This window comes from Crocodylus siamensis, chromosome 5 (genome assembly GCF_052110815.1).
Source record: "Crocodylus siamensis isolate JL-2025a chromosome 5, ASM5211081v1, whole genome shotgun sequence".
NCBI lineage: Eukaryota > Metazoa > Chordata > Crocodylia > Crocodylidae > Crocodylus > Crocodylus siamensis.
Window position 1 is genome coordinate 78414077 of NC_143399.1, and position 23495 is coordinate 78437571.

The 23495-nt window shown below is 43.1% G+C and overlaps 2 protein-coding genes across 2 annotated transcripts in view; both read left to right on the plus strand.

Annotated features, from left to right (window-relative positions):
* TGFBR1 (transforming growth factor beta receptor 1) overlaps positions 1-7750 on the plus strand; it is a 77571-nt gene extending 69821 nt beyond the window's left edge. Inside the window, exon 9 of the mRNA XM_090049310.1 lies at positions 1950-7750. Within this exon, the coding sequence (XP_089905436.1) occupies positions 1950-2075 (126 nt within the window). The 3' untranslated portion in view covers positions 2076-7750. The remainder of the gene's footprint in view (positions 1-1949) is intronic.
* Positions 7751-18676: 10926 nt separating this feature from the next.
* The window catches only part of LOC149864324 (activin receptor type-1-like), an 80009-nt gene continuing 75190 nt past the window's right edge, over positions 18677-23495 (plus strand). Inside the window, exon 1 of the mRNA XM_090049313.1 lies at positions 18677-18781. Within this exon, the coding sequence (XP_089905439.1) occupies positions 18709-18781 (73 nt within the window). The 5' untranslated portion in view covers positions 18677-18708. The remainder of the gene's footprint in view (positions 18782-23495) is intronic.

Below are 23495 nucleotides of genomic sequence, written 5' to 3' on the forward strand. Positions count from 1 at the left end.
CTCTTTCAACTGGAAGTACAAAAACAAGCATCAAGTCTCCAGTATCTTAACACATTAAACTTACTGCTGCTCACCCAGTCTCCTTACTATTTACTTCTTCAGATTTGTTATTATATGCTGTATATACTGTGAAAAATAGCAGATGGCAGAGGCAGTTTCTGGTGATTCAGTAATGGTAAAATTCATCACCGCTACCATGGCAGTTTAAGGCAAAGTACAAGTAGTAAAAAAACCTAAGGCTGAATCAGTTCATCTTCACAGGTTAAGCTGCATAGATTGAACCATTAAGCAAGTGAGCAGACATTCACTTTTGATTCTGGAAATGCAGCCACATGCCTGCAGTGGCCCAGGCCAGAAGCCAGGGGGCACAAGAGCTTGCCTCCTTGCTTTACTGGAGCAGCCAGTTTGAACCAACCTTAGTTTGCCTTCCCTACAACTTGGGGTTTGCAGGGGAGGTGCAAAGCATCCTGGGAAACTGAGGAACTCAAATTTAACTTGAATTTGGAGGTGATCTGGGACAGAAGTTCAGTAAACCAATTTAACCTAGATCAGTCAAGACTGATACTAAATCCATCCAGGTTCATCTTGAAAGTAGTTTATGTGCACTGAACTTGTTGGATTACAGATATGAACCAGTTTCCAATCACTTACACTGGTTTATGTGTAATTTCTGTCCCTAGCCTACAAATTCAGGACTTAATTCTCAGTCCAACAAACCATTTAAATATGTAAGAATTCCCAGTGAAGTCTGTAGCACAAGTCATGTGCCATAAAGTTAACCAGGTGCTTTTGATTTGCTGAATTAGAACTGTGAGCTTTTCCTGTCTTGAGTATTTTATAGAACATCCATCACTAGAATGGATCAAGAGCATTCTGACTTTAATTTCATATAAGAAACCCAGAATCAGGGGGCCACTTACAAGATTTAGAAATGAAGGTTATGGATAATGTGTCTTCCAGGGACAAACTGTACCTTTTTTTATTTTCTAGTTGTCATAGGTCTTGGCTAATTGATTTTTAATTAGGGCTGTCGGTTAATTACAGTTAACTTGTGCGATTAACGCAAAACGCATTAATGCATTAATTTTTTTTTTAATCGCATTAATTGCGCACATCATTTTGACCAGTAGAGTGGACCAGCTCTGGGCCAGGTGCACAGCCCCAACCCCAACCTGCCCCAGACTCACCCACCCATGCTAAGCAGCAGCAGCAGCTAAACAGAAGCTGCTGCTTAGTTCAGTGAGATTAAAATTCCAATTAATTGTGAATATTTTTGTTAATCGTTCATCAGCCCTACTATTAATATATTATTTCTGATACAGTTTTTATTGAACTTACATGGTCATCTCTTAATAGGGTTAACTCAACTCACCTGTGATCTCCAGAATGACTTATTCTTATTCTATTCTTAAAATGTCAGCAACAGGTCTCCAGAATTGTTATAGAGAACATTGCTAATTATCATCCATCTCCCCTGAGTTAAATTTCTAGCATCTTATACATGAAATAGGCTTCTCATAATTAAAGGTGTTGACAACTGAAGGATGCTATTAATCACATTTTTAGTAGACTACACCGGAGTATCTTATCTAATTCAAGGTGGCTTCTGGATGCTTCTCCTCTGTCTCTCTTTTTCATCTGGAAGTACAAAAACTAAAAGGGCATATTCATGTCTCTCTCAGATCTTCAAACTTCAGCTTATTTTTTATAAAAAATAATTGTATTTTAACTGAGCCTAATAGCTGTACTAAAGCATAACCATCAGAAACCTGTTTTTCTTCAATGAAATGAGAATCTAGAATTCCCAACAGAATATACTTTGGTGCTACTATGATATATAAATTGTAAGAATTTCAGAAATTAGAATTCTTAAGAGGTTAAGCTATAACACTGATTTGTAATTGAGATAGAAAAATATAGATTTCTCTTCTCTCTCTCTCTCTTTACAGGCTTTAAGAGTAATGGCAAAAATTATGCGAGAATGTTGGTATGCCAATGGAGCAGCCAGGCTAACAGCTTTACGTATTAAGAAAACATTATCACAACTCAGTCAACAGGAAGGCATAAAAATGTAATCCTAGATTTGCTACTGAAAAACACTCTACAGATCCATATCTGCACCTGGGTGGCGTGCTTAGAAGGTTAATTGTTCTACCTCACTGAGGGAACAGAAGGTTATTGATGCCTTTTGATACTTCATAGGAACGTCATTTATTAGCCCCAGGGTTCTTGTGGACATGGTAAACCGTTATGTTGAATTCTTTCTGTGCACTATGAACACCTCCTTCCCAGGACACTTATAAAATATTGTGTAGCCTCTTATTTTTATTAACATGTAACCTTGATTTTAAAAGTTGATTGCTGGTCTTAACTTTTAGTTAACTGCTGGAAATATGAAGATTGTTTCTAAGATAGTGCAACTGGTTCATGAAATTGTATACAGTGCATCGGGGGCGGGGGGGTGTTAAATGATTTATTCCTGATTTGGTACATTGAGTATTCTAAACTACTGTAAGACAACTTTGACTCAGTTTTTGAATGTACTATTACAGTGTACCTTTCTAGTTACCACGGTTACATCTATTGGACACTTACCTTGATTTACAAAAATGACCTCTTTTAGTTCTGGGGAACATAATTTATGCAATCTTTTTTTTTTCTATACTATTACTGCTCTTTCATTTATTCAGAACATTGCATTGCCTTCAAAATAGATTGTACTTTACCAGTAAGTGCCACTTTTGAGTCTTTCTAATGCAAATCAGTGGGAACATAACAGTCTATGGTACTTTTGGTTTCAAAATTAAGAGTTCAAAAATTCAGTTACTTTGTTGCTTAGCTAAAGACATAATTCACATTATTCAATATGGTTACATTCTTCTTGGAATATGTTTCTTTTAACAAAATTGATTCTTAAACCACTTAAGGAATTAGTTTATTTACTGTCATATCCTGTTCTATAAATGTCACATGAGTTGTAATTATATCTAAGAAGAATTGTTTTAATCAAGTGGTATTCTTAAAAAGCAGGTAGTATCGGTATCTGTGTGAAGTAGCAGAAGGGCTAATGGCTTTTTAAGAAAAAGAGGGTTGTTCTTTGCCACTTGTGAAAAACTTACTTTTTGTGCAGTTCTGCAAAGCCTTTTTTATTATTATTATTTGCTCAGAATCAGTATTATTTGCAAATAAGAGTTAACTGAATCTGTAATTATATGTAATGTTTGGGCTTGATTTTTAGAAAGTTAAAAGCTGCTTATAAATTATACATTCATATACTTTGTGTATATGTCTCAGACTGAAAATGACAAGCCGCAGGTCTTTGGATACAAATACCAGAAGGTTCTAAAACCCTCATGATAACTACAAGAGCAAAGCTAGGCAGGTTTGTGCTGTTATAAGAACCTGGAAAAATATGCAGAGCTTTATTCAAGATTTACCTAAATTCTACAGACTATCACAGAATTTTAACAAACTTAATATAACAATTTTGTTACCAGCTTTCTGAATGAACAACATTTTATGGTGCATAAAAAACCAGAAGTTGAGGAGAAATTAGCTGTCTTAACTTTTTCAGGGGAGGTTAGGTTTTGGGATAATAGGTATAGTTTAGTCTGCCTACTACCAATTTGATTGTTGCACAAAAAAAAAAATCTTTGGGACTCTTATGTACAACACAGGCGAGATGCATGCATTCCCAAGTTCTTGGAAAATATGCCATTTAACGCTTATAACCTTTTGGTCTCTCTCAGATGCACACATCTTATTAACCCCACTACTCAGGTGCCAGACACTGCAACATTAACTTTGCTTCTATTTTACACTTATGCATACAGCCATTTAAGACTTCTTCTGAAGCTTCAGTTGTATGGAGATGTGTAGTTTGGTAAAAGGCTGTTCAGCCATAGTGCTGTTAAGTAGGGCTGTGCAAAGCTTCAGTCCCTGATTCGATTCAGTGGCGTTTCAGTCCAACTCAGTAGTTGAATCTCTGAATCCAAGTAAAATCAGAGGACCCTTTAATTTCTCCGAATCAAATCGGAACCAAAGTTTGGCAATTTGGACATAGACACAGCTTTAAATGTTTTTTCTACATACCTTTAGGTAGCAGGCGGCTCGTAAATGCTGTGATGCTGGAGCGCATGGAGTACCCCACAGGAGCGTGGGGGGCTCCCCAGTGCACTTGGCAGCAGACCTGAAAGTGGACCAGAAGGACTTCTGGTCCACTTCTGGGTTCACCGGGGAGTGCACAGGAGGGCCCCATGCCTCCCCCAGCTCAGCGACTGGTGCCTCCTGGGTCTGGGGGGGCACCTAGGGTCCCCCCCATGGCAGATTGCTGAGCTGGGGGGGGGGAAGCAGCCCCAGAAGTGGACCAGAACTACTTCTGGTCCACTTCTGGGTTCACCGCTGAGTACGTAGAGGGCCCCCCACACTCCTGTGGGATGCTCCATCCACCCCAGCATCGCAGCATTCATGAGCCGTGCTGGTACTTCAAGGTATGTAGAAAAAACATTTAAAACTGTGTCTGTGTCCGAATTGCTGATTCTCTGAATTCGCACTGAATCTTCAGATTTGGATTAGGCCAAATTGAATCAAGGACAGTGATTCAAATCACTGTCCCTGATTCGGGCCGAATCCAAATCTGATTTGAATAGAGCCCGGTTTGCACACCCCTACTGTTAAGGTTATTTTGTTGGGTCCTTTATGTATGCAAAATGGTAGTAGTAATTAGGTGGGTGCCTGGGTGAAAAAGATCTATGTAGTAGTACGCCAGGCATAAGATTTTCCTTTGACTTCCTTGCTTTTATTGGTGTGCAATAGCAGCCTTAACTGTTTCATAGTTTGTCTGTTTCCTGCTTTAATGTTTTCTTGGAAGTGGGAGTTGTACAGCATAGAATTGTGGACCTCTGAGGGGCTTGGAATGACAACTGCTAACATAGTTTTACCCATCAATTGCTGTTTAACTACAGCCATTGCCTACTGTGGGATGGAATCTGATAGACAAGCAAAGTTCCTGTCAGAGAAACTTTGGATATGAGCCCACATAGGTTTATCAGGTTGGTGTGTTTGACCTTATCCAGTTGGCATGGGCTCAGCCCTCATTGATCCCACTTGCATGTGCCTGGACTCAGTCAGATTTTTATAGGGTCAGTCAGTTGATGCATACCTAGACTCCATCAATTAAAATGCATATCACCATGAGCTTCCAAAAACAACTGCTAAAAGTGACCCCAGAGGTAATGTTTAAACTTGTTCATTGTGCCAAATCTACTTAGTTTCCACTTGTTTTAACAACAAATTTTGAGTAAACAGGTTTTTTTTCTTTAAGATTGGTCATCAGTGAGGTGTTGGGGGGAGGGGGGAGAGTAGGCAGAGGCACTACTGAAGGAAAAATTATGGCAAGAGCCAAATTTCAAAGTCTCTCCCCTCCCTCCCCCCATCAAAAATCTGATGAGGAACCAAATGAACCTTTGTGTTTCAAACTGACCTGTGTGAACTTGTACTTGGCACTACTTTTATAGAAATAGACAGAGGTGGATCCAGTGCAGAGAGGTGATTCAGTTCCTCTCCCCCACTCTCCCCCTCCCCCTCGCCACACACACACTTTGGCTGTGCATTGCTGGGGTGAGGAGGAAGGGGAAGAGCTGCAAGCTTCAAGGCTCATTGTGATCTCTGAGATAACAGCACATGTGGCAGTCCAGCCGCAGTTGTGCTGACATGCCAGTGGGTGCTAAGAGGTCACTGGTTGGTATTCAGGATCATAGCAAGGGACTGCAGCCACATGTCCTTCTGGTGTGTGGCACATGCACAATGAGGTGTCTTTACCAGGCATACATCTCACTGTCAAGGGTGGGACATAGCTGTTGCGCCCCTGTCACCATGTTCCAGGATCCACCCATGGAAAAAGGTTTTTTTTATGCCATTCTTAAAAAATGAAGCTATATAATTTTCTATTTTGTACTGCATTAGTGGGGAGAAGATGATCTTTTTAGGAGGAGGAGAAATGGGAAAATCAACCAGTACTGACCTTTTATAAAAACTGTGAAGTATTTCACAACTTTGATTTTAAAACATTTTAAATACTTCCATGCTAAACTAAATAGAACTCTATCATTCTTAAAAGTTAATGTCTAGAGCAGTGGTACAGGACTGCAGCATGCAAGTTACCCTACAACTGATTAGTTTAATTCAGTTTTGTCTGTCATCTTTTTGTCCCATTAGCCATAACTTTCTTGAAAACTAGTAGCAATCATTGTCAAATGTTATAAATTCTTACAAAAAATGCACAGACAGGGGTTAGGGTAATACATTTTAGTGTTTGAATGAGAGTTATTTGGGGAAGAAAATTATATAATAATACAATGCAGAATAGGAAAATTGTGAATAAAACTCTGTGTATCCTGGGTTCTGATGACATCACAAACTTAAGCTTTGTTCTTGTTTTTCATTTTATTATCTGAACACCTTTTATGAGTGGGTGTCTGTATATATTATGTAGCTTTTTATATATTACCTGTGTAAAAACATATATCTATATATGTGCACACAGGCGCACATCAATATTTTTTAAATTAAACTGTAATATCACTAGATCTGCTCTTGGAAAGCCAGGGGGACCAAACTATTTTAGCACTCAAAAGATTAATTTTATATCATTTCAAGGATATACCAAAACAATTTCTGATGAGAAATACTGATGCAAATGTTCACTGTATATATACATACATTATACATTCACTTCTTCAAGGTTCACAGATTTCATCAATTTGACATTTTAGTAGCATTGAAGCCTCACTTCAGATTACAGACTTGTGACCAGGTGAATATGGACATGCATAGCAAGGGATGTTGGAAATGGTCTGGTACTAAAAAGCCTCAAAATGTCCTTTTTTGGAATGCTGGAATTCTTCAGGAACCCTTCCTCCTTGAAAGCTGGAATTCTGGGATGTTTTATTGAAGCTGTCTAAGCAGCACTGGCACATTTTCACCACCAACTGAAACTTTTTTGTTTATAATCTTAACAGACTTTGTAAATAGGGGTAGTGGGATTGACTCTGAAGACTTAGGTCTATCAAGTGGCGCGAGAGGCAATTTTTTTATTTTTTTATGAAATGATGGTTTTGTGAGTTGAGTGCCATGATATCCACTTTAGTTAGATCCTTTATCTTGTGCCATTGAAATGATTACAAGGTGTTTGACACTTTTACATGTAAAAGAAAAGCTTCAATATGTCAGTTGCTTTAAACTTAAATTACCTCTTAAAAGACCAAGGTACATTTACCTCATTGTGTATATAATGTTTAATATTTGAGCATTCTCCAGGTTTGTGATCACATTTCTAGAAAATATGGGTATTGCTAAATTTACAACTTCAATGGTACTAACTCTTAATTGTTTATCTGGTGACCCAGAATACTTTATTTTCTGTATTTTATTGTATTTCTGCAAGTTTGCTGCTTTGTCAGTGTAGCATATGCCCTTCCAGAGCTGTGTGGATAATGCCTTGTATAAATTTTACATATTGGGTGATAAATTCTGAGAATCCTGTACAGATGAGTTTGTCATTTTTTAAACCTTAAAAAACTGTGCATTTTCTCCGTACATTTCTGAAAAAAAATATGTATTGTATTTGTAGAGTATACATTACAATGGATTGTAAATAGGAAAGTAGAAGAGTGATGCTTATGTTAAGTGCTAACACTACAGTAGAAAAATTAAAGGAATGAAAATAAATTTACTTTTTCAAAGTAGATAAGCTGTCTTGTCTTTTTGCCTTTCGTTTCCACTTTTTTACCAAAAGGGCAGAATGTTCAATTGAGCCCACAATATAATGTAAGTGGTGTAAATTAGAAATCGCTGGTGAATTCCCCCCGTTATATGGGAGAATTGCTGCTGGTTGGAAAGGTAATAGTTGCTTTGCTAATGCCTGTGTCGGTCATCTCCATTCATTGTATTAAGTGGCGCCTGATCCTCCCCTTAAGTGCCATACAACAGTGAGTAAATGTCCCTGCTGCTCTGTTGTCTCCTTCAACAAAATAGCTGAAGATAATTGTTGATAACTTTAGTGATTTTTGTTGTTGGAGCAACAAAGTATATGCATTACTGATCCTGTATTGGTTTACTCTGTGTGCTACTTGGTAAATTTTTTCTAGTGACACTTTTTACACCTTAAACTAGATTTTACCAGACACACCTAATCTGGCAAATTTTTTATTCTCAGGAATTAGCCATTCTGGTTGCCTGTGGGATTGCTACTCTACATTGCATGCTCAAGAAATAGAGGTGAGCTGGACAGGAAGTTTGTTTATTTTGAACCAGCTATGTAATTGGGATAACATTCTTGAATGCAAGAATATCTTGCCTCTTAAATGGATGCAGTATAAAAAGTAGCATGGTAACCATGATGGTCCAAGAAAGAATAAGTGAGAAGCAAGCTATGTCTGATAATATATAAATGGGAAAAGATGTTGGACATTTTATGCTCAAAATTTGTCCTTTGGGTCCTATTTCTTGCACTATAGATTACCATCATGCTTTTTCCACAAGCAGCAAATTAAGTATTACATGCACTGGCTCCCAAGTGGTGGGGATTTTTTTTTCCAGTGGTAGTTGGGAATGTTGTTAAGATTATTGCTCTACAAAATATGTAAATTGGTATAAGCATAGGAAGAAAGTTTGGGGGAGGGATCACTTTGTCAGTATAAAATAGCAAGATGATGAGAGGCAAAAAAGCAAACTAGATATACACGTAGTTCCCCATCTCCACATCATTTTAAGTCATTCTGCTCCAAAAAATCTTTCCCCCACAGTTGTTATCAACAATCTCTTTATTCTTACCATGTTCCTGTCTCACTCCTATTTACATACTTGTGAAATCACTCATTTTCCTTTCTTCAGAACCAAGCAAACGAACTCATGTAGGAACCTAGAAACCCTTCTACAGGAGAGGAACATAAAACTTGACATTTTGAATCTCCTTGATCTATTTATGCTAGTATCTGGCTCTGGCAATTCTCAGAGGATGCTCCAGAAGAAAGTATAAAAACCCTAGCAGATACACGACAAGATCTCATCCTGTGATTAGGCCTTAAAGCACAGGCCTATTTTGATTCCACACTTTTTCTTAGTAATTCTAATTCTGGCCATTCTTGATGCCTACATAAATATCCAATCCCTTTTGGGATCATCTGATTTTTGACCTCTGCTTTCCTGTGGTCAAGAGTTCCAGTTTAATTACACTACACTACTTTCCCATTTTGACTATATGAATTTTCCTACCTTTTAATTATATCAGATGTTCCTACAGTCTTGAATTCAAGATGAGGAGAATGAAGCTTTTCCAAGTATCTATCTATATATTCTTATTTTGTGTATTTCACACTCACCCACCTAAAGATACTGAGGACTTCTAGGATTTGTTGAGAAGACTCACGCTCTAAAAATCTTCTTGGAGTAAATGTCTGAATCAACCCACTATCTGTTAGATGTACTCCAACATTTTGCCTTTGTCTGTTGACATTACTTTAGACCTCACAAAGGTATTAGGTAGGCACTAGTGTCTAAGCAGCTAAGTGAGTGTCTAAGCAACTCTTACTGTCCAACCCTCTAGTACAGGACTGTCCAACTTCAAAGTGGCTGTGGCCTGTATGCCACATGGGCTATGCTAGTGAGCTATGGGCCCACTGGACCTCATCTCCATCTTGCACCATCCACATGGGAAGCCTCCTACACACTCTACTGCAACCATGCCAGGCATTCCCCTGCTGCTGTGGGCTGTGCTACCTTATCGCCTGGAATGGGAAGTAAGGGCTGATGGGCAGAGATGGAAGCCTAGGGTGCCTAGACAGGTGCTCCAGCACATTCTGAAGCATTCCAATTAGAACTCTTCAGTGTGCTGCAGCATCATGTATATTCAGCGTCCCACATTTCAAAATGGCAGCAGGGGTGTTTTAACTAAAACTCGTCCAATGAGCTTTAGTTAAAGTGCCCCTTTTTAGACTCGAAGCACCCTTCATTAGGGTCAAGGGACTCCTTGGAAAATACCAGCTCTTACTTTTCATTTTTTGACTATGGAAAAATATTAGAAATTCTTCTGTTGCAAAGAACTGGAAGACCACAACAGGTCAATGTTTTTAACATCATGGATTCCTGTTTTAAATCTCTGGGTTTATTTAATACATGATTAAAGAGTGTTCACACCCAACAATGGTGATCCCCCTGTAGCACCCTTAAAATAATCTAAAATATACACCAGCAAATTTGCTATTTAGAACAGCAAGCTACCAAGCACTTTCAGCTCATGATCAATGGCTCATGAAGAAAGTTTGCTGGGTTTGTACCCTAAACTCTGGATGACCTCCCCCTGTGGCAATACTAAGGGGGTGCACAGGAGTGCACATAGACCCCCTGAGAGTGGCGCATGCCCTGTCTGACTGCTGTCCCTGTTTAGGCAATGGGCAGTGGGGCAGGTGGGAGTGCCAGCCGGGGAGTGGGTCTGCCAACAAAAGTGGCTGTGGGACTTCCGGAAGTGGCGTGGCCACTTTTTGGTCAGTGAGATCGGCTGCGAGTCATGTGCCCACCCTGACTCGAGATGCCTCCAGGCCTGCGGGGTGCTGCTGCGGACAGTGTGGGCTTAGCAGCTGCGCAGCACTGCAGTGCCAGGCAGTGGTGCTGGAGTGCAGGCAGGCTGGTGTGGCCTGCCCAGGGGGATACAGGAGGCTGGAGTGGCCTCAGGCTGCCCACATGTGCCCCAGGGCTTAAAATGCCTGCAGGTTTTTAAGGGCCTGAGGCAGGCATACAGCCAGTCCAGCCCAGAGCCCTGGGGCTAGCCTCAGGCTGGCTTCCTAGTAGTCCTAGTAGTACTAGTCACTAGTACTGCACAGTTAGTACTTGTGAGCAAATTTGCTACTTTCATTTGCAGGTAGCAAATTTTCTCACAAGTAGTGACATTTACTGCACAGTGTGCACACGTGTAGACACATGCACTTACTGTGCAGTAAACTACACTACTGCACAGAAAAGCACCTCATGTAGACACACCCAGTGACCATGAAATGAGAGAGTTAAGGATCTTAAGGATAAGAAGGAAGGAAAGAGAGCAGTAGAATAAAGGAAGTAGCCTTGAGAAAATCAGACTTTAACATACTCAGGGAACTGATTCTATGGAAGACGAGTCTAAGGGGAAAAGTAGTCCTGAGGTGGTGGCTATAACGTAAGGAGGGCGTATTGGCTGCGTCCAGATAGTGCAAACGTTTGGTTCCTCAGGGACAGCTAGCAGCGGCACACCTTGTGGCATGCAGCAAGTTACCCTAGCTGGGGTAAGGGAGGCTGTGGCCAGCAACTCTGCTGGGATCCTGGGGGCTGGGGAAGCTGCAGTGCTTCTGCAGCTTGGAGGCTGCCCAGGCTCTGATTTTAGGTGGCATATGCTACTTCCACATGGGCCACCCTGTTTTTTTCTGTGTGGTTTTTTTTGACCCTGGAACCTCCAGGGGTCAAAACAACCCTTTGCAAGCAGTGCAGGAAACACCTGAATGTGTGCAGTGTGTGGTGGCGCAGATGGGCCTGTGGTGCCACATACCCCACAGCCATACTCATCTACTTTAATTGGCATGGCCATTAAGTACACGGGACCAAACTTCCCAATGCAAAGACAGAATAGGCAGTGTAACAGAAGACCAGCCTGGGTAAATGGTGAACTCTTCAATGAAGTGAAACTCAAAAGAAATCCTCCTACAAAAAATAGAAACTTGGCTATATAAATAGGGATGAATATGGGATTCTTGATAACATGAAATCAGGAGGATTTGCAGAAATTTTGGAGCATACGATTAGGATTCAGAATAACCTTGATAACCTGGAAAAAATGGTCTGAAATTAATTGAATGAAATGTCATAAGGACAAAGGAAAAATCTTACACTTAGGACTGAAAAATCCCATGCACAAATACAGACTAGGCAATGAATGGTGAAGCTGCAGTACTGACGAAAAGGACCTGGGCGTTACAATGGACTGCAAACTGATTATGAGCCAAACCTTTGCTCACTAAAAAAAAGCCAATAACATACTGGATTATGTTAACAGAAGCAAATCAAAGGAATTGATTATTCCACTGTACTCAGGACTGGAAAGGCCTCATCAGGAGTACTGAGTCCAGTTTTAGTAACCATACTTCAAGAAAGATGTGGACAAATGAGAAACTGGAGAGCAACAACATATTATTAGCGGTTTAGGTAATATGACTTAAGAGGCAAGATTGGAAGAACTGGGATTATTCAGTCTGGAGAAAAGACTGAAGGAGTATCTGACAATACTTCCAACATGTAAAGAGGGTGTGACGGGGCTTCTACCTTATTACTAGGAAAGTTGGTAGGTTTAGGGTTTGCTCTCACTACTATCCCATCCACCCCTTTTACTTTTTTTTCTCTGCCCTCACTCCAGCTGCTGGAGGAACAGTCTTTCCCATTTAGTTCCCGAGGGCAGCACCTCCTCTTCTGCCCCCACCCCTGTGCTCTCTATCATTCCCCTTTTACCTCTGCTCCTTCCCTTTACCTTTATCACATGGTTTGGGTTAATCGGCTTCTGGGTGTTGCTGCAGTTCAGCAAAACCTAGGGCTGTGAAAGAGGTCTGTCGGGTCCAGGTGCAGACACAGCCTGATGAGCCAAGAGGCAGAACAGAAATGTCAGGTGGTCCAGAGTATGCTGCATAAGTCCCTGCCAGAAGCCATAGGAAGAGGCAGACTGTGGGAGCCACCAAGGATAGACCCCTTCCTGGGAAACATGAGTCCAGAAGACTCGACTGCAGAAAGAGGACTTAGAAGGAAGCCCTGAGTGAATAGGATCTGTTCCAAAAGCAAGCTAAGTACCCCATACATTTTCTGTCCTGTTTTCTTTTGACACGGAGCCCACCAACCAAGGGTGAGGTGAACCTCTGAGAGACATTGTCCTCTGTGGACAGGTGTTGGCACTGTGAGCTCTTCATTTTGTTCCCTGAAGGACCAGGCTGTGGCTGAAGGACATGTGGGACCACAGAAACTTGGTCAAGCAAGTAGAGAGTATGGACCACTTATGTTCTGGGACCACTGGGAGTCAACATGGTGAATATTATGAATTCTGGAACGGGGCTCGCAAAGCATGACTAAAGCTGAGCTAGGAGCCAGCAGGCCTGGACCATGGCCCCTAAGCTAGAGGGCTCAGCTAAAGTAAAAGTATTATGGGGCTGGGGAGCTCCAGACCAGGCAAGGGCCTGCTTCCTCAAAGCATGCCTGTCTCACCCTCTGGGTAGCCTCCCCTACTTTGTTTACAACTAGATGGGGCAGGTGGGAATATTGAAAGGGTGGAGATGATGGAGGATATGGGACACTGGGAAGCTTCTAAAGGTGAGAACTCAGTAGTGACACCCATGGGGTACCTACAGAGGAGTAATAAAGAAGCTAATTTTCCTTCTTTCAATTGATGACTTACTCCCCGTGCAGTTTCCTGTGGCCACAGATAATAGTTTAAGTTGAATATTGGGTAGAATTTTCTAAATATGAGAGTGACTAAGCACTGGAACAAATTACCTAGAGAGGTTGTAGGCAGACAAGGTTATTTGGGTAAATGTAACATCTTTTATTAGAGATAAAACACAACTAAATAGTTGGAAAATTGTTCTTTGCAAGCTTTGGGGTACAAAGAGACTCTCTCTGTGCTTGAAGAAGGGTGTTTGTACCTGAAAGATTGCAAAGAACAATTTTTCTTTCCAACTATTTAGTTGGTCTAATAAAAGATACTACATCTACCCAAATATTTTTTTTTGCCTATGTCCTTGGACCAACACGACTACAACCAACAACCCTAGAGAAATTGATAAGGCTGAAGTTGGTTGTTTATTCCCAGTTCCTTATTCCTGGTACCAAAGCTAATTTAGACCCAATAAAAGCTTGTTATTAATGAATTACATATCCTAAAGAGAGAATTTTATTAGCTACGCATATTCACTGATTAAAATGGAAAATAATATCCTGCATCAAGTGCAGAGCCCTAAATGAAGGTCAAAATAGGATGGGATTATGGGGCAAACTACTTCTTGGTCCACCTCAAACTTCCTGTTGCTGCCACTTGGGGACTGTCCCAAAGAACCCCAACCACAGTCTTGCCTGGTCCAAAGCACAGTTTGGCCATGCCAGGTTGCCAACTGATGCCCCCCCACCCCCAGGCACTGTACTAAATATATGGGTTTGAACTGGGAATTGTTTTTTGGGCTGGGTTTATAGCTAGAAATCCTTCTTGGGCCACCCCATGGCATACATCTGTGGCACTGGGAGACACTCCTGGACATCTCTGCCTAGAAACCTGCCTGGCCCAAAGTGTGGTTTGGTTGTGCCAGGCTACCAACTGACATCCCCCATTCCTAGTGTACTAAGTATATAGGTTTGAAAAAGGTTCTAGCATTTGGTCTGAGATTACAGATTGAAAACCTTTCTAGGCCACCTGACACCATGCCTGTGTGCCACTGCAGGACTCTTCTGGACATTTCTGACCAATGTCTTGCCTGGCCCAAAACACGCCTTGGCCTTACCAAGCTGCCAACTGATAGCACCTCAGCTACTCTGCTAACTTTATGCACCTGAATACGGAATTGGATTTTGGGTTGGGATTATAACTAGAAATCCTTCTTGGGCCATCCCATGGCATGCCTCTATGCCACCAGGGGACTCTCATGGACATCTCTGACCAGACACTTGCCAGGCCTAAAACACGGTTTGGCTGTGCCAGGCTGCCAACTGACATCACCCCTGCCCCCTCTTCCCTCCCTCCCCAGACACTGTACTAAGTATATGGGTTTGAATTAGGAACTGGTTTCTGGGCTGAGATTAAAGATAGAAATGCGTCTTGGGCCACCCCACACCATGACTCTGTGACAACAGGGGACTCTCCTGGACATCTCTGGCCAGAGACTTGCCCAGCCTAAAACGTGCCAACTGACAGCCTCCTATGCCTGCTGAACTAAGTATAAAAGCTTGAATAAGGAACTGGGTTCGGGGCTCAAATTACACTTGCAAATCCTCTTTGGGGCACCCCAAACCATGCCTTTTCAGCACCAATGGACACTCTCAGACATCTCTGACCATGAACTTGCCTGGCCCAAAGCATGGTTTGTTAGCACCAGGCATCCATCTGACAGCACCTCAGTCACTGTACTAAGTATATGGGCTCAAATAAGGAATTGGTTTTTGGGCTGGGAGTTTGGTTGGAAATCCATTTTGGGCCACCCCACACCATGACTCTGTGGCACCAGGGGACTGTCATGGATATACATGACCAGAGTCTTGCCCGGCCCAAAGTGTGGTTTGGCTTTGCCAGGCTGCCAGCTGACATCCCCCCCCCATTCCCACTGTACTAGTATAATGGCTTGAATAAGGAACTGTTTTGGGGCTGGGATTACAGATGGAAACCCCTTCTGACCACCCCACACCATGACTCTATGGCATCGGTGCACTCCCCCAGACATCCCTGACCAGAGCTTGCCTGGCCCAATGAATGGTTTGGCCCTGCCAGGATGCCAGCTCCCCCCAGCCACAGTACTAAGTATATGGGCTCAAGTAAGGTACTGGCTCTTAGACTGGGATTATGGTTGGAAATCCATTTTCAGCCACCTCACAGCATGCCTCTGTGGCACCAGGGGACTCTCTTGGTCATCTCTGACCAGAGTCCTGCCTGTCCCAAAATATGGTTCGGTTATGCCAGACTACCAATTGACAGCCCCCACAGACACTGTACTAAGTATATGGGCCCAAATAAGGAACTGGGTTTTGGTCTGGGATTATGGCAGGAAATCCTTTTTGGGCCACCCTACACCACATCTCTGTCACCGGGTACTCTCCCAGACACCCCTGACCAGAGTCTTGCCCAGTTCAAAGTGCAGTTTGTGCGTGCCAGGCTGCCAACTGACAGCACTCCTCATGCCTACTGTACTAAGTATATGGGCTCAAATAAGGAACTCACTTTTTGGTTTTTATTACAGCCCCCCAGCTTTGAAATACACATATGTGTGAAAATATTTTACTGTTGCAGCTACATCCTTAATGTAAGTCCCTGCCTCACAGCACCAACTTAAGCAAGAATTATCAACAGGTACTTGGTAAATATTAGGTCCTTCTAAAGTTCTTCAACTCGTCTTTAGTATAACTGTTCAAATAGAGATGTCACAATGCATCACAGGTCAATTTTGCATAAATTACTATTATCAGGTTTTCTAGCAAATACTTTACCTATTTTAACATTTCTGAGTCACAGGGAACAAGTGCAATGGAAGACAGGGATTAAGTAAACATCAGTTCATTAATGAAAAACCATGCATATGACTCATAACACTCCAGATCTGCATGCAGGGTGGGGTGGGGTGGGCTGCAGCTGCAAGCTCTCCAGCATCGTGTCATAGTAAGTCTTGTGTGGCCCTCATTACCTAACTGTTGCTACTTTGTCTGTCATAGGTGTTAGAAGCCCAGGAGAAGTGCAGCAACCCTTACAAAGAGGAGGACATGGACCAATGGCATGAAGCTGCAGCAAAGTAAATTTAGATTGAATATCTAGAAAAACTTCTTCCCTATAAAAATAGTGAGGCAGTGGAATAGACACCCAGGGAAGTTGTGGATTCTCCATTGCTGGAGGTGTCAAGAAGAGATTGGACAGCTACTGGTCAGGGATGATTTAGGCATAACTATATCTACACGTGTTGGGGTGTTTTAAAGCTTTTTTCTGAGGTACTGAGTGATACTACAGCTAAGGCTGGGGACTTGAACTGGGGTATACCAATTCTTCTGCAAGGAGCAAAGCCAGAGAGTCTTGCTCTTTACTTAGGGTCAGACCAATCACCATATTTGGGGTCAGGAAGGACTTTTATCCCATGGCTAGATTGGAATATGGACCTTGGTGGGGGGAGGGAGGTTCCTCTGTAGCAGGGGCATAGCTAGGACTCTCTGGAGCATGTATTGATAACATTTCATAAAAGCAGGACAGTAGCTGCCATAGTTCCCTGCTTTACTTGTGACCCATTTGGGTGTTAGGTCTATGAAGTATGGTGAGATGGGATGGTTTCGGTAGGGGTGATCCTGCCTCAGGCAGGGGGTTGGACTAGGTGACCTCTGGGGGTCCCTTCCAGTCCCATGATTCGATAAGTCTATGAGCTCCTGGCAGCAGAAAGCAACAGAGCCTCTGGGGTGGTCCTCCCTACCCAGAAAGTACTACTAAACTGGTGCACGTGGTAGAGTCCCTGGATGGCAGTCTGGGTGAGACTCCCATCTCAAGTGACTGGGCTAGGAGGGAGCTCCCCAGGTTGGATTGCCACTGACTGTGACTGTGATCAGTTCTGAGTTACAGTTAAAGGTTAATAGTTAAGGTTTTTCTTAGGGGCTACCACTGTTCCCCTTTTCTCCCTTGAGCTTTAGTTAAAACACCACTGCTGCCATTTTGAAATGTGGGGACAGTGTATACACATGACACGGAGGCTGCTGGAGCACACTAATTAATATGCTAACTAGCACGCTTCAGCAGACTGGAAGCAGACTCAATTAATTGAGTCTTCTCTGACACATGCTAAATACCATGCATTGGAGCACAGTTCTGTCACATGTATAGATGCCCTATATTTTCATGCGACCATTCTTCCTGCCATCCAGTGCCTGGTGGAATAGCAACACAGAGATCTTAAAAGTTGGTTGTCAATTGGCAGGCTCACAAAAAAACCAAGCATTGCGTAGAACAGGGACACGCCCAGATTTCTTTAGGAGGCTCCCTTGGTAGTGGGAACGTATTTTGGCATGATGCCAAGAGGATTTTATCCCATGATCCCAGCAAAAGAGCAGCTCCTAGTCAGTAGCAATGTAAACAGTACACAGGGATGGACCAGGCAAGACTCTGGTCACAGATGTCCAGGAGAGTCCCCCAGTGCCATAGAGGCACATTGTGGGGTGGCTGAAGAAAGATTTTCAGCCATAATCCCAGCCCAACTACCAGTTCCTTATTCGAGCCATTATACTTAGTACAGTGGCCAGCGTGCTGTCAGTTGGCACCCTGGCAAGGCTAAACCGTGTTTTTGGCCAGCCAAGTCTCTTGTCAGGGATGTCCAGGAGAGCCCCCCAGAGGCACAGAGGTATGCCACGGGATAGTTCAGGAACGATTTCTAGATGTAATCCCACCCCAAAAACCAGTTCCTAATTCAAACCCATATACATAGTACAGTGGCTGGGGGGCTGTCAGTTGGCAGCCTGGCATGGCCAAGCCACATTTTGGGTTGGGCAAGACTTTGGTCAGAGATGTCCAGGAGAGTCCCCTGGTGCTACAGAGTCATTGTGTGGGGTGGTCCAAGAAGCATTTCTAGTTCTAATCCCAGCCCAAAAAACAGTTCCTGATTCAATCCCATATATTTAGTACAGTGGCTGGGGGGCAGAGGGGGTGTCAGTTGGCAGCCTGGCATGGCCAAACCGTGTTTTGGGCCAGGCAAGTCTCTGGTCAGAGATGTCCTAGAGAGTCCCTGTAATAGGGAACCCTAGCCCTGTTACCAGGAAGCAGGACAGCCTCTTTATATCCAGGACTTTCTGGGTGCAGTCATCCAGTCAAGCAGGGGTTAAGGATTGAGCCTTCCTGGCTGGTCAGGTGACCAGAAGGGAAAGGCCAGAACTATATAAACCTCAGGCAGAGAAGGCCAGGGGAGGTGGCAGAGAGGGGGATTTCTGATGACTAGGGAGAAGCTGCAGCATTCTCCTTGGGAAGACTGTGACAAGCTGGGGGACAGAAGCCCAATCACATGTAAGCAGGCAGTTTGCCTCTCCTACCTTTATTTTCCTTATATGGCCACTGGGGCCTATTGTTTACATGTAATGTTAAGGCTGGTGGTTTATGGATGAGGCTTTAGGGGAGGAGGAGACCTCATTAGTGCTAGAGTGCCATGATAGAGGGCTCAAGAAGCCCTGTGCACTAGGGGTGCAGCACTAGTGCCAAGGGTCCAGAGCCACTTGAAGGGAAGCTAGGAGCCTTGAAGCTGGGTGGGTCCTAGTGGGTAGGCTTAGGTGAACAGCCCTAGCTACAGAAAAAGGGGCAAAGCCAGAGGGGGCTGAGGCCCTGACAGCTTGGAGCCACAGGGGTGCAGTGTAGAAGGGCCAGTAGGCCTGGTGTCATGGAAAGTATAAAATGGAGGGCCATGAACCCAAGTGTGTTAAAGAGCTAGAGCCTCAGAGTCAAGCCCTGCTTAGTGGGTTTTGACTGACAGGCCTATTGGATAAGCCCACAGTGGCTGAGACCCCAACATAAAGAGGAAATTATAAAACACATCCTTGAGGCATGGGGCACATCAAGGGGAGGTCAGAGTGTGCATTTTGCCCTTAAGGCAAAAGGTCCACTTCCAGGTGGTGAGCCTTAGAGCACATCTGGGAACCTTTGGGTCAGCCTCCCTCTTTAAAAACCAAGTGACATCAAGTTGCAGCAGGAAAGCAAAAGTGGGGAAGCTCCTCCCCAGAAGAGGAGGAGAATATAGCAGGACTTGGAAGGATGCCCCACTCACTGGCCTTTAAAAAATGCAGCCAAGGATGGCACCCTGTTACATGCCCTGGTGGCACAGGCATGTCATGGGATGGCCCAAGGTTTTCTAGCTGTAATCCCAGCCCAAAAACCGGTTCCTAATTCAAGACCAAATACTTAGTAAAGTGGCTGGGGGGTTGTCAGTTGACAGCCTGGCATGACTAAACCGTGCTTTGGGCCAGGCAGGACTGTGGTAAGAGTTCTTTGGGACAGTCCCCTAGTGGCAGCAACAGGAAGTCTGTGGTGGCCCAGGAAGTATTTTGCCCCATAATCCCATCCTAATTTGACCTTCATTTGACCCCAGTATTCTTTCTTGCTATGGCAGGGGGTCGGACTAGATGATCTGCTCAGGTCCCTTCCGACCCTAGAAACTATGAAACTATGACTCTGTACTTGATGCAGGATATTACTTTACATAGTAACTAATACATATGCATAGTTAATGAATTACATCCTAAAATTTCATTAACAACAAGCTTTTATTGGAAGAGGAACTGGGAATAAGCAACCAACTTCAGCTTCATGAAGTTGTGGAATCTACATCCTTGGAACCGTTTAATAAGAGGTTATACAATTATTTGTCTGCAATGGCTTGAGCAGGGCAGTTAACTAGACAAACCTCCTGAGGTCCCTTCCAGCCCTACTTTTCTAAGATTACGAGCTATGCATTGACTCAGCAGCAAGAGAGACCTTAATGGTACAATAGCAGGTGCCCCCTGTAGAAGGGGACCGCTACCTCTGCTTCTTGGAGGAAGGTTACAGTAGGCAGGCTGGGGAAGGGAAGCTCATAGGGAAAGAGGCTAGTAGTGCAGACTGATTTAAGTAGAAACAACTTGGGAAGGGCCCAGCCTGCAGGCAAGGGGCAAGTGGGGCTGCTGATTGGAGATAAGTAGCAGCACCTGTGCCCTGTTATCTGCAGGGCTAGGTCAGATGATGGGTGGGGGAAGGGAAAGGGGCCATATAGTCCTGAGTCTGGGACTAGATGTTCAGACTGATCTTGACGCTGCAAGAAAAAGGAGTTCTGTCAGCATCCTCCGGGAGCTAAGGGGGTTTTATGCTATAGTAGGTTTCTTTCTTTAGTGTAATGTTTGTATTTTGTGTTTAAGGCACTGGAGGACAGGGCTGTGGCTACAGGGGGAGGCTTGCAGTCCACTGCTTGTTTACCATGAAAAGCTGTGATGTATACTAGAGAACCATACAGGGGTGCCTTTGACCAAACTCCTAGCTTCAGTAGAGGCTGCTAACTGGATGGATCCCCGTACTGAAAACCTCAGATGAAAATTACTTGCGGAATACACAAACAAAGAATCAAGTTCAAGTAGATCAACCTGTAAAAACGTTAAGAAAAGCTAAGGTCAAGGATTATATTCTTGGCACTATATTTAGAAAATGTTGTTATAACACATCAATAGCTAGGGAAGAGTGACTGATTACACACTAGCAAGCTCTGTTCATCCCTGTGCCAGAAATAGCAATTAGCACCAGTCTGCAGTTCCCTGGATCCTCTCAGAAGCCCTTCTTAAAGACTGGTGTTGCATGGGTTACCTACAGTATCCCATTACAGAGGCTGGTTTTTGCAATAGGCTACATACTAAAGTAAGTGCATCTGCCACTTTGATTTGAAATTCCTTCAGGACTTTTGTTTGAATATCATGCGGTTAGTAATCATTTCACAATTTAATTTATCAATTTTCTTTATAACTTCCTTAACTGACACCTCAATTTTGAGTCAGTTTTATGGACTGGTCCCCTGGAATGAGTGGCTCTAGTATGGGAATTTCTGAAGTTAAGGCCTGAAGAAAAGAACTTCTTTAATTTCTTGCAGTGGCCTTATCCTCGAGTATTTCTTTTGCTCCCTGACTGTCCAACTGCCACATTGAGTCCCTACTAGTCTCCCTGCTTACAAAATACTTTTATAAAGGTTTTATCACATTTGATGTCTCTAGTAAGTTGCTCCACAAATTGTTTTTGCTTGCTTTATTATGGTTTTACATTGGTTTGGTTTGAGAGAGGTAGTTAGCCATGTTAATTTGCATTTTAGGGTGCATCCAGATGAGCACGGACATGCGGTATGTGGTGCCACAGATCCATCTGTGGCACCATACACTGCAAATGGGGCATTCTTTCTTTGTGGGGGAGGGGAAGGTTGACCCTGAGAGATTTCAGGGTCAAAAAAAAAAAACCCCACCAAAAAAATGCGGGGTGGCACACATACTGGTAGCATGCACCACCCAAAACTGGAGCCTGGCTGGCATGAGTCACACTTCAGCTGCTGGCCAGGCTTCCTGCTGGAGGAGTGCCACAGCTGCAGCTCCCAGAGACCCCCAGCACCCCAAGCAAGGCTGCTGGGGCTAGCACAGTTGCTGGCCCTAGCCTCCCTTATCCCACCCAAGGTAACCTGGAATTTAGGATGGAGTTAATTGCAGAAGTACATCTGTGGGTGCTTCTGCCTAGATGTGTACCTAAATGTGGCTGTCTAGGTATCATTGCCTAAATCCAGTACTGGAATTGCACGTAATGAGATTTTAGGATGCTGGCACCAAGTCAACTGGAATCGCTGTTTAGGTGAGCAGTTCTCAATCTTGGTATACTTGAGGCACCTCAGAAAATCCCAGATCGTAGTTTTCACTTGTGTGTTTTGTTTTTTGTGGTGGTGGTTGTTTGTTTGGTTTGTTTTTTTTTATAACTAGAGAAAAATAATAAGAGCAATTCTTCTATTGCAAAGAATTCAGAAACACCACAACAGATCAAACTGTTTTTAACACTATTGATTCTTATCTGAAATGTCTGGATGTCTCTTATGAATCATGTTTGTATACCTACCTAACAGTGCTAACACTGCATGACATCCCACAAAACTACTGAAAGAATCTCAAGGCACCCCAGTTGAGGATCATTGCTTTAGGATTTAAGCATCCAGGATGCTGACAGAGATGGAAAAACAAAACAAAACTGCATGCTACCAGAAGCTGCAGTGAGTTACTTCATGCCAGCTCTGCAGCATCTGTATAGATTGGGCACTTTAGTAGGGCTTTTCGGCACTTTTAGCTAAAACAGATTCAATCAGCTACTGCATAAATGCCAAAAAAGCACTATTTCCTGTCTAGGTCCCACTTGAGTATCCACTGAAACAATTTTGAATCTAGCCACTATTTTCAATACCAGGCAGCCTAGGAAAAAAACTCCTAAGTCCTTTATTTTCTCTTACCTTTAGTCCCTTCTCACTCACCATCCTTTGCCATCTTTCATTTTCATTTAGTATATTGTCAGATTTGGGGAAAGACAATTCAACTTTTTCAGTCCTCCTCAGTAACTTCCTCTGTCTCCACCAGTCTCTCGTGCAGCTGCTGACAACTTAATTATTTTCTTTTTCTGGGAAGCATTTTTCATGGCACGGGTTTTTACTGCTTTCTAGTTTCCAACTTTACAAAACAGCTGTGTCACTTCAGATTAGAGTCTTTATGTATATCATTGTCTTGCAATTGCCACCTCAAGTGTTTAGTCAAATGCTGTTTATCTGGGAAGCCATTGTGTTGCCTTCCTGGTTTTTTGTTTGTAGTTTTTTTGTTTTTTGTTTTATTTCCTGCAATCCCCTATTAATGTAACAACTTCCCCTCACCAGACTCCATATGCTATTTCTGATGTATAACATAGCAGCTCCTTTATCAGAACAAACGGCACAGGAGTGCCTGTCCACCTATAGCCTTGCATGCCCTGGGTGTTGCAAATTTCATTATACAAATCTTCACCCATTAAAGCCCATGAGATACCTAAGCATGGACAGAATTTCTGTGCTCCCAAAGGGTCCTCCTGCCTCCACACAACAGATTAGATGAGGTCTGCAGGGCAGGTCTTAACTATCTCTTGAAGTTAAGGGATCTCCAGTCTTTGACGGGTATTAACTCACAATCAGTCCTCAAAGCCAACTTCTAATTTCTGCCAGTCC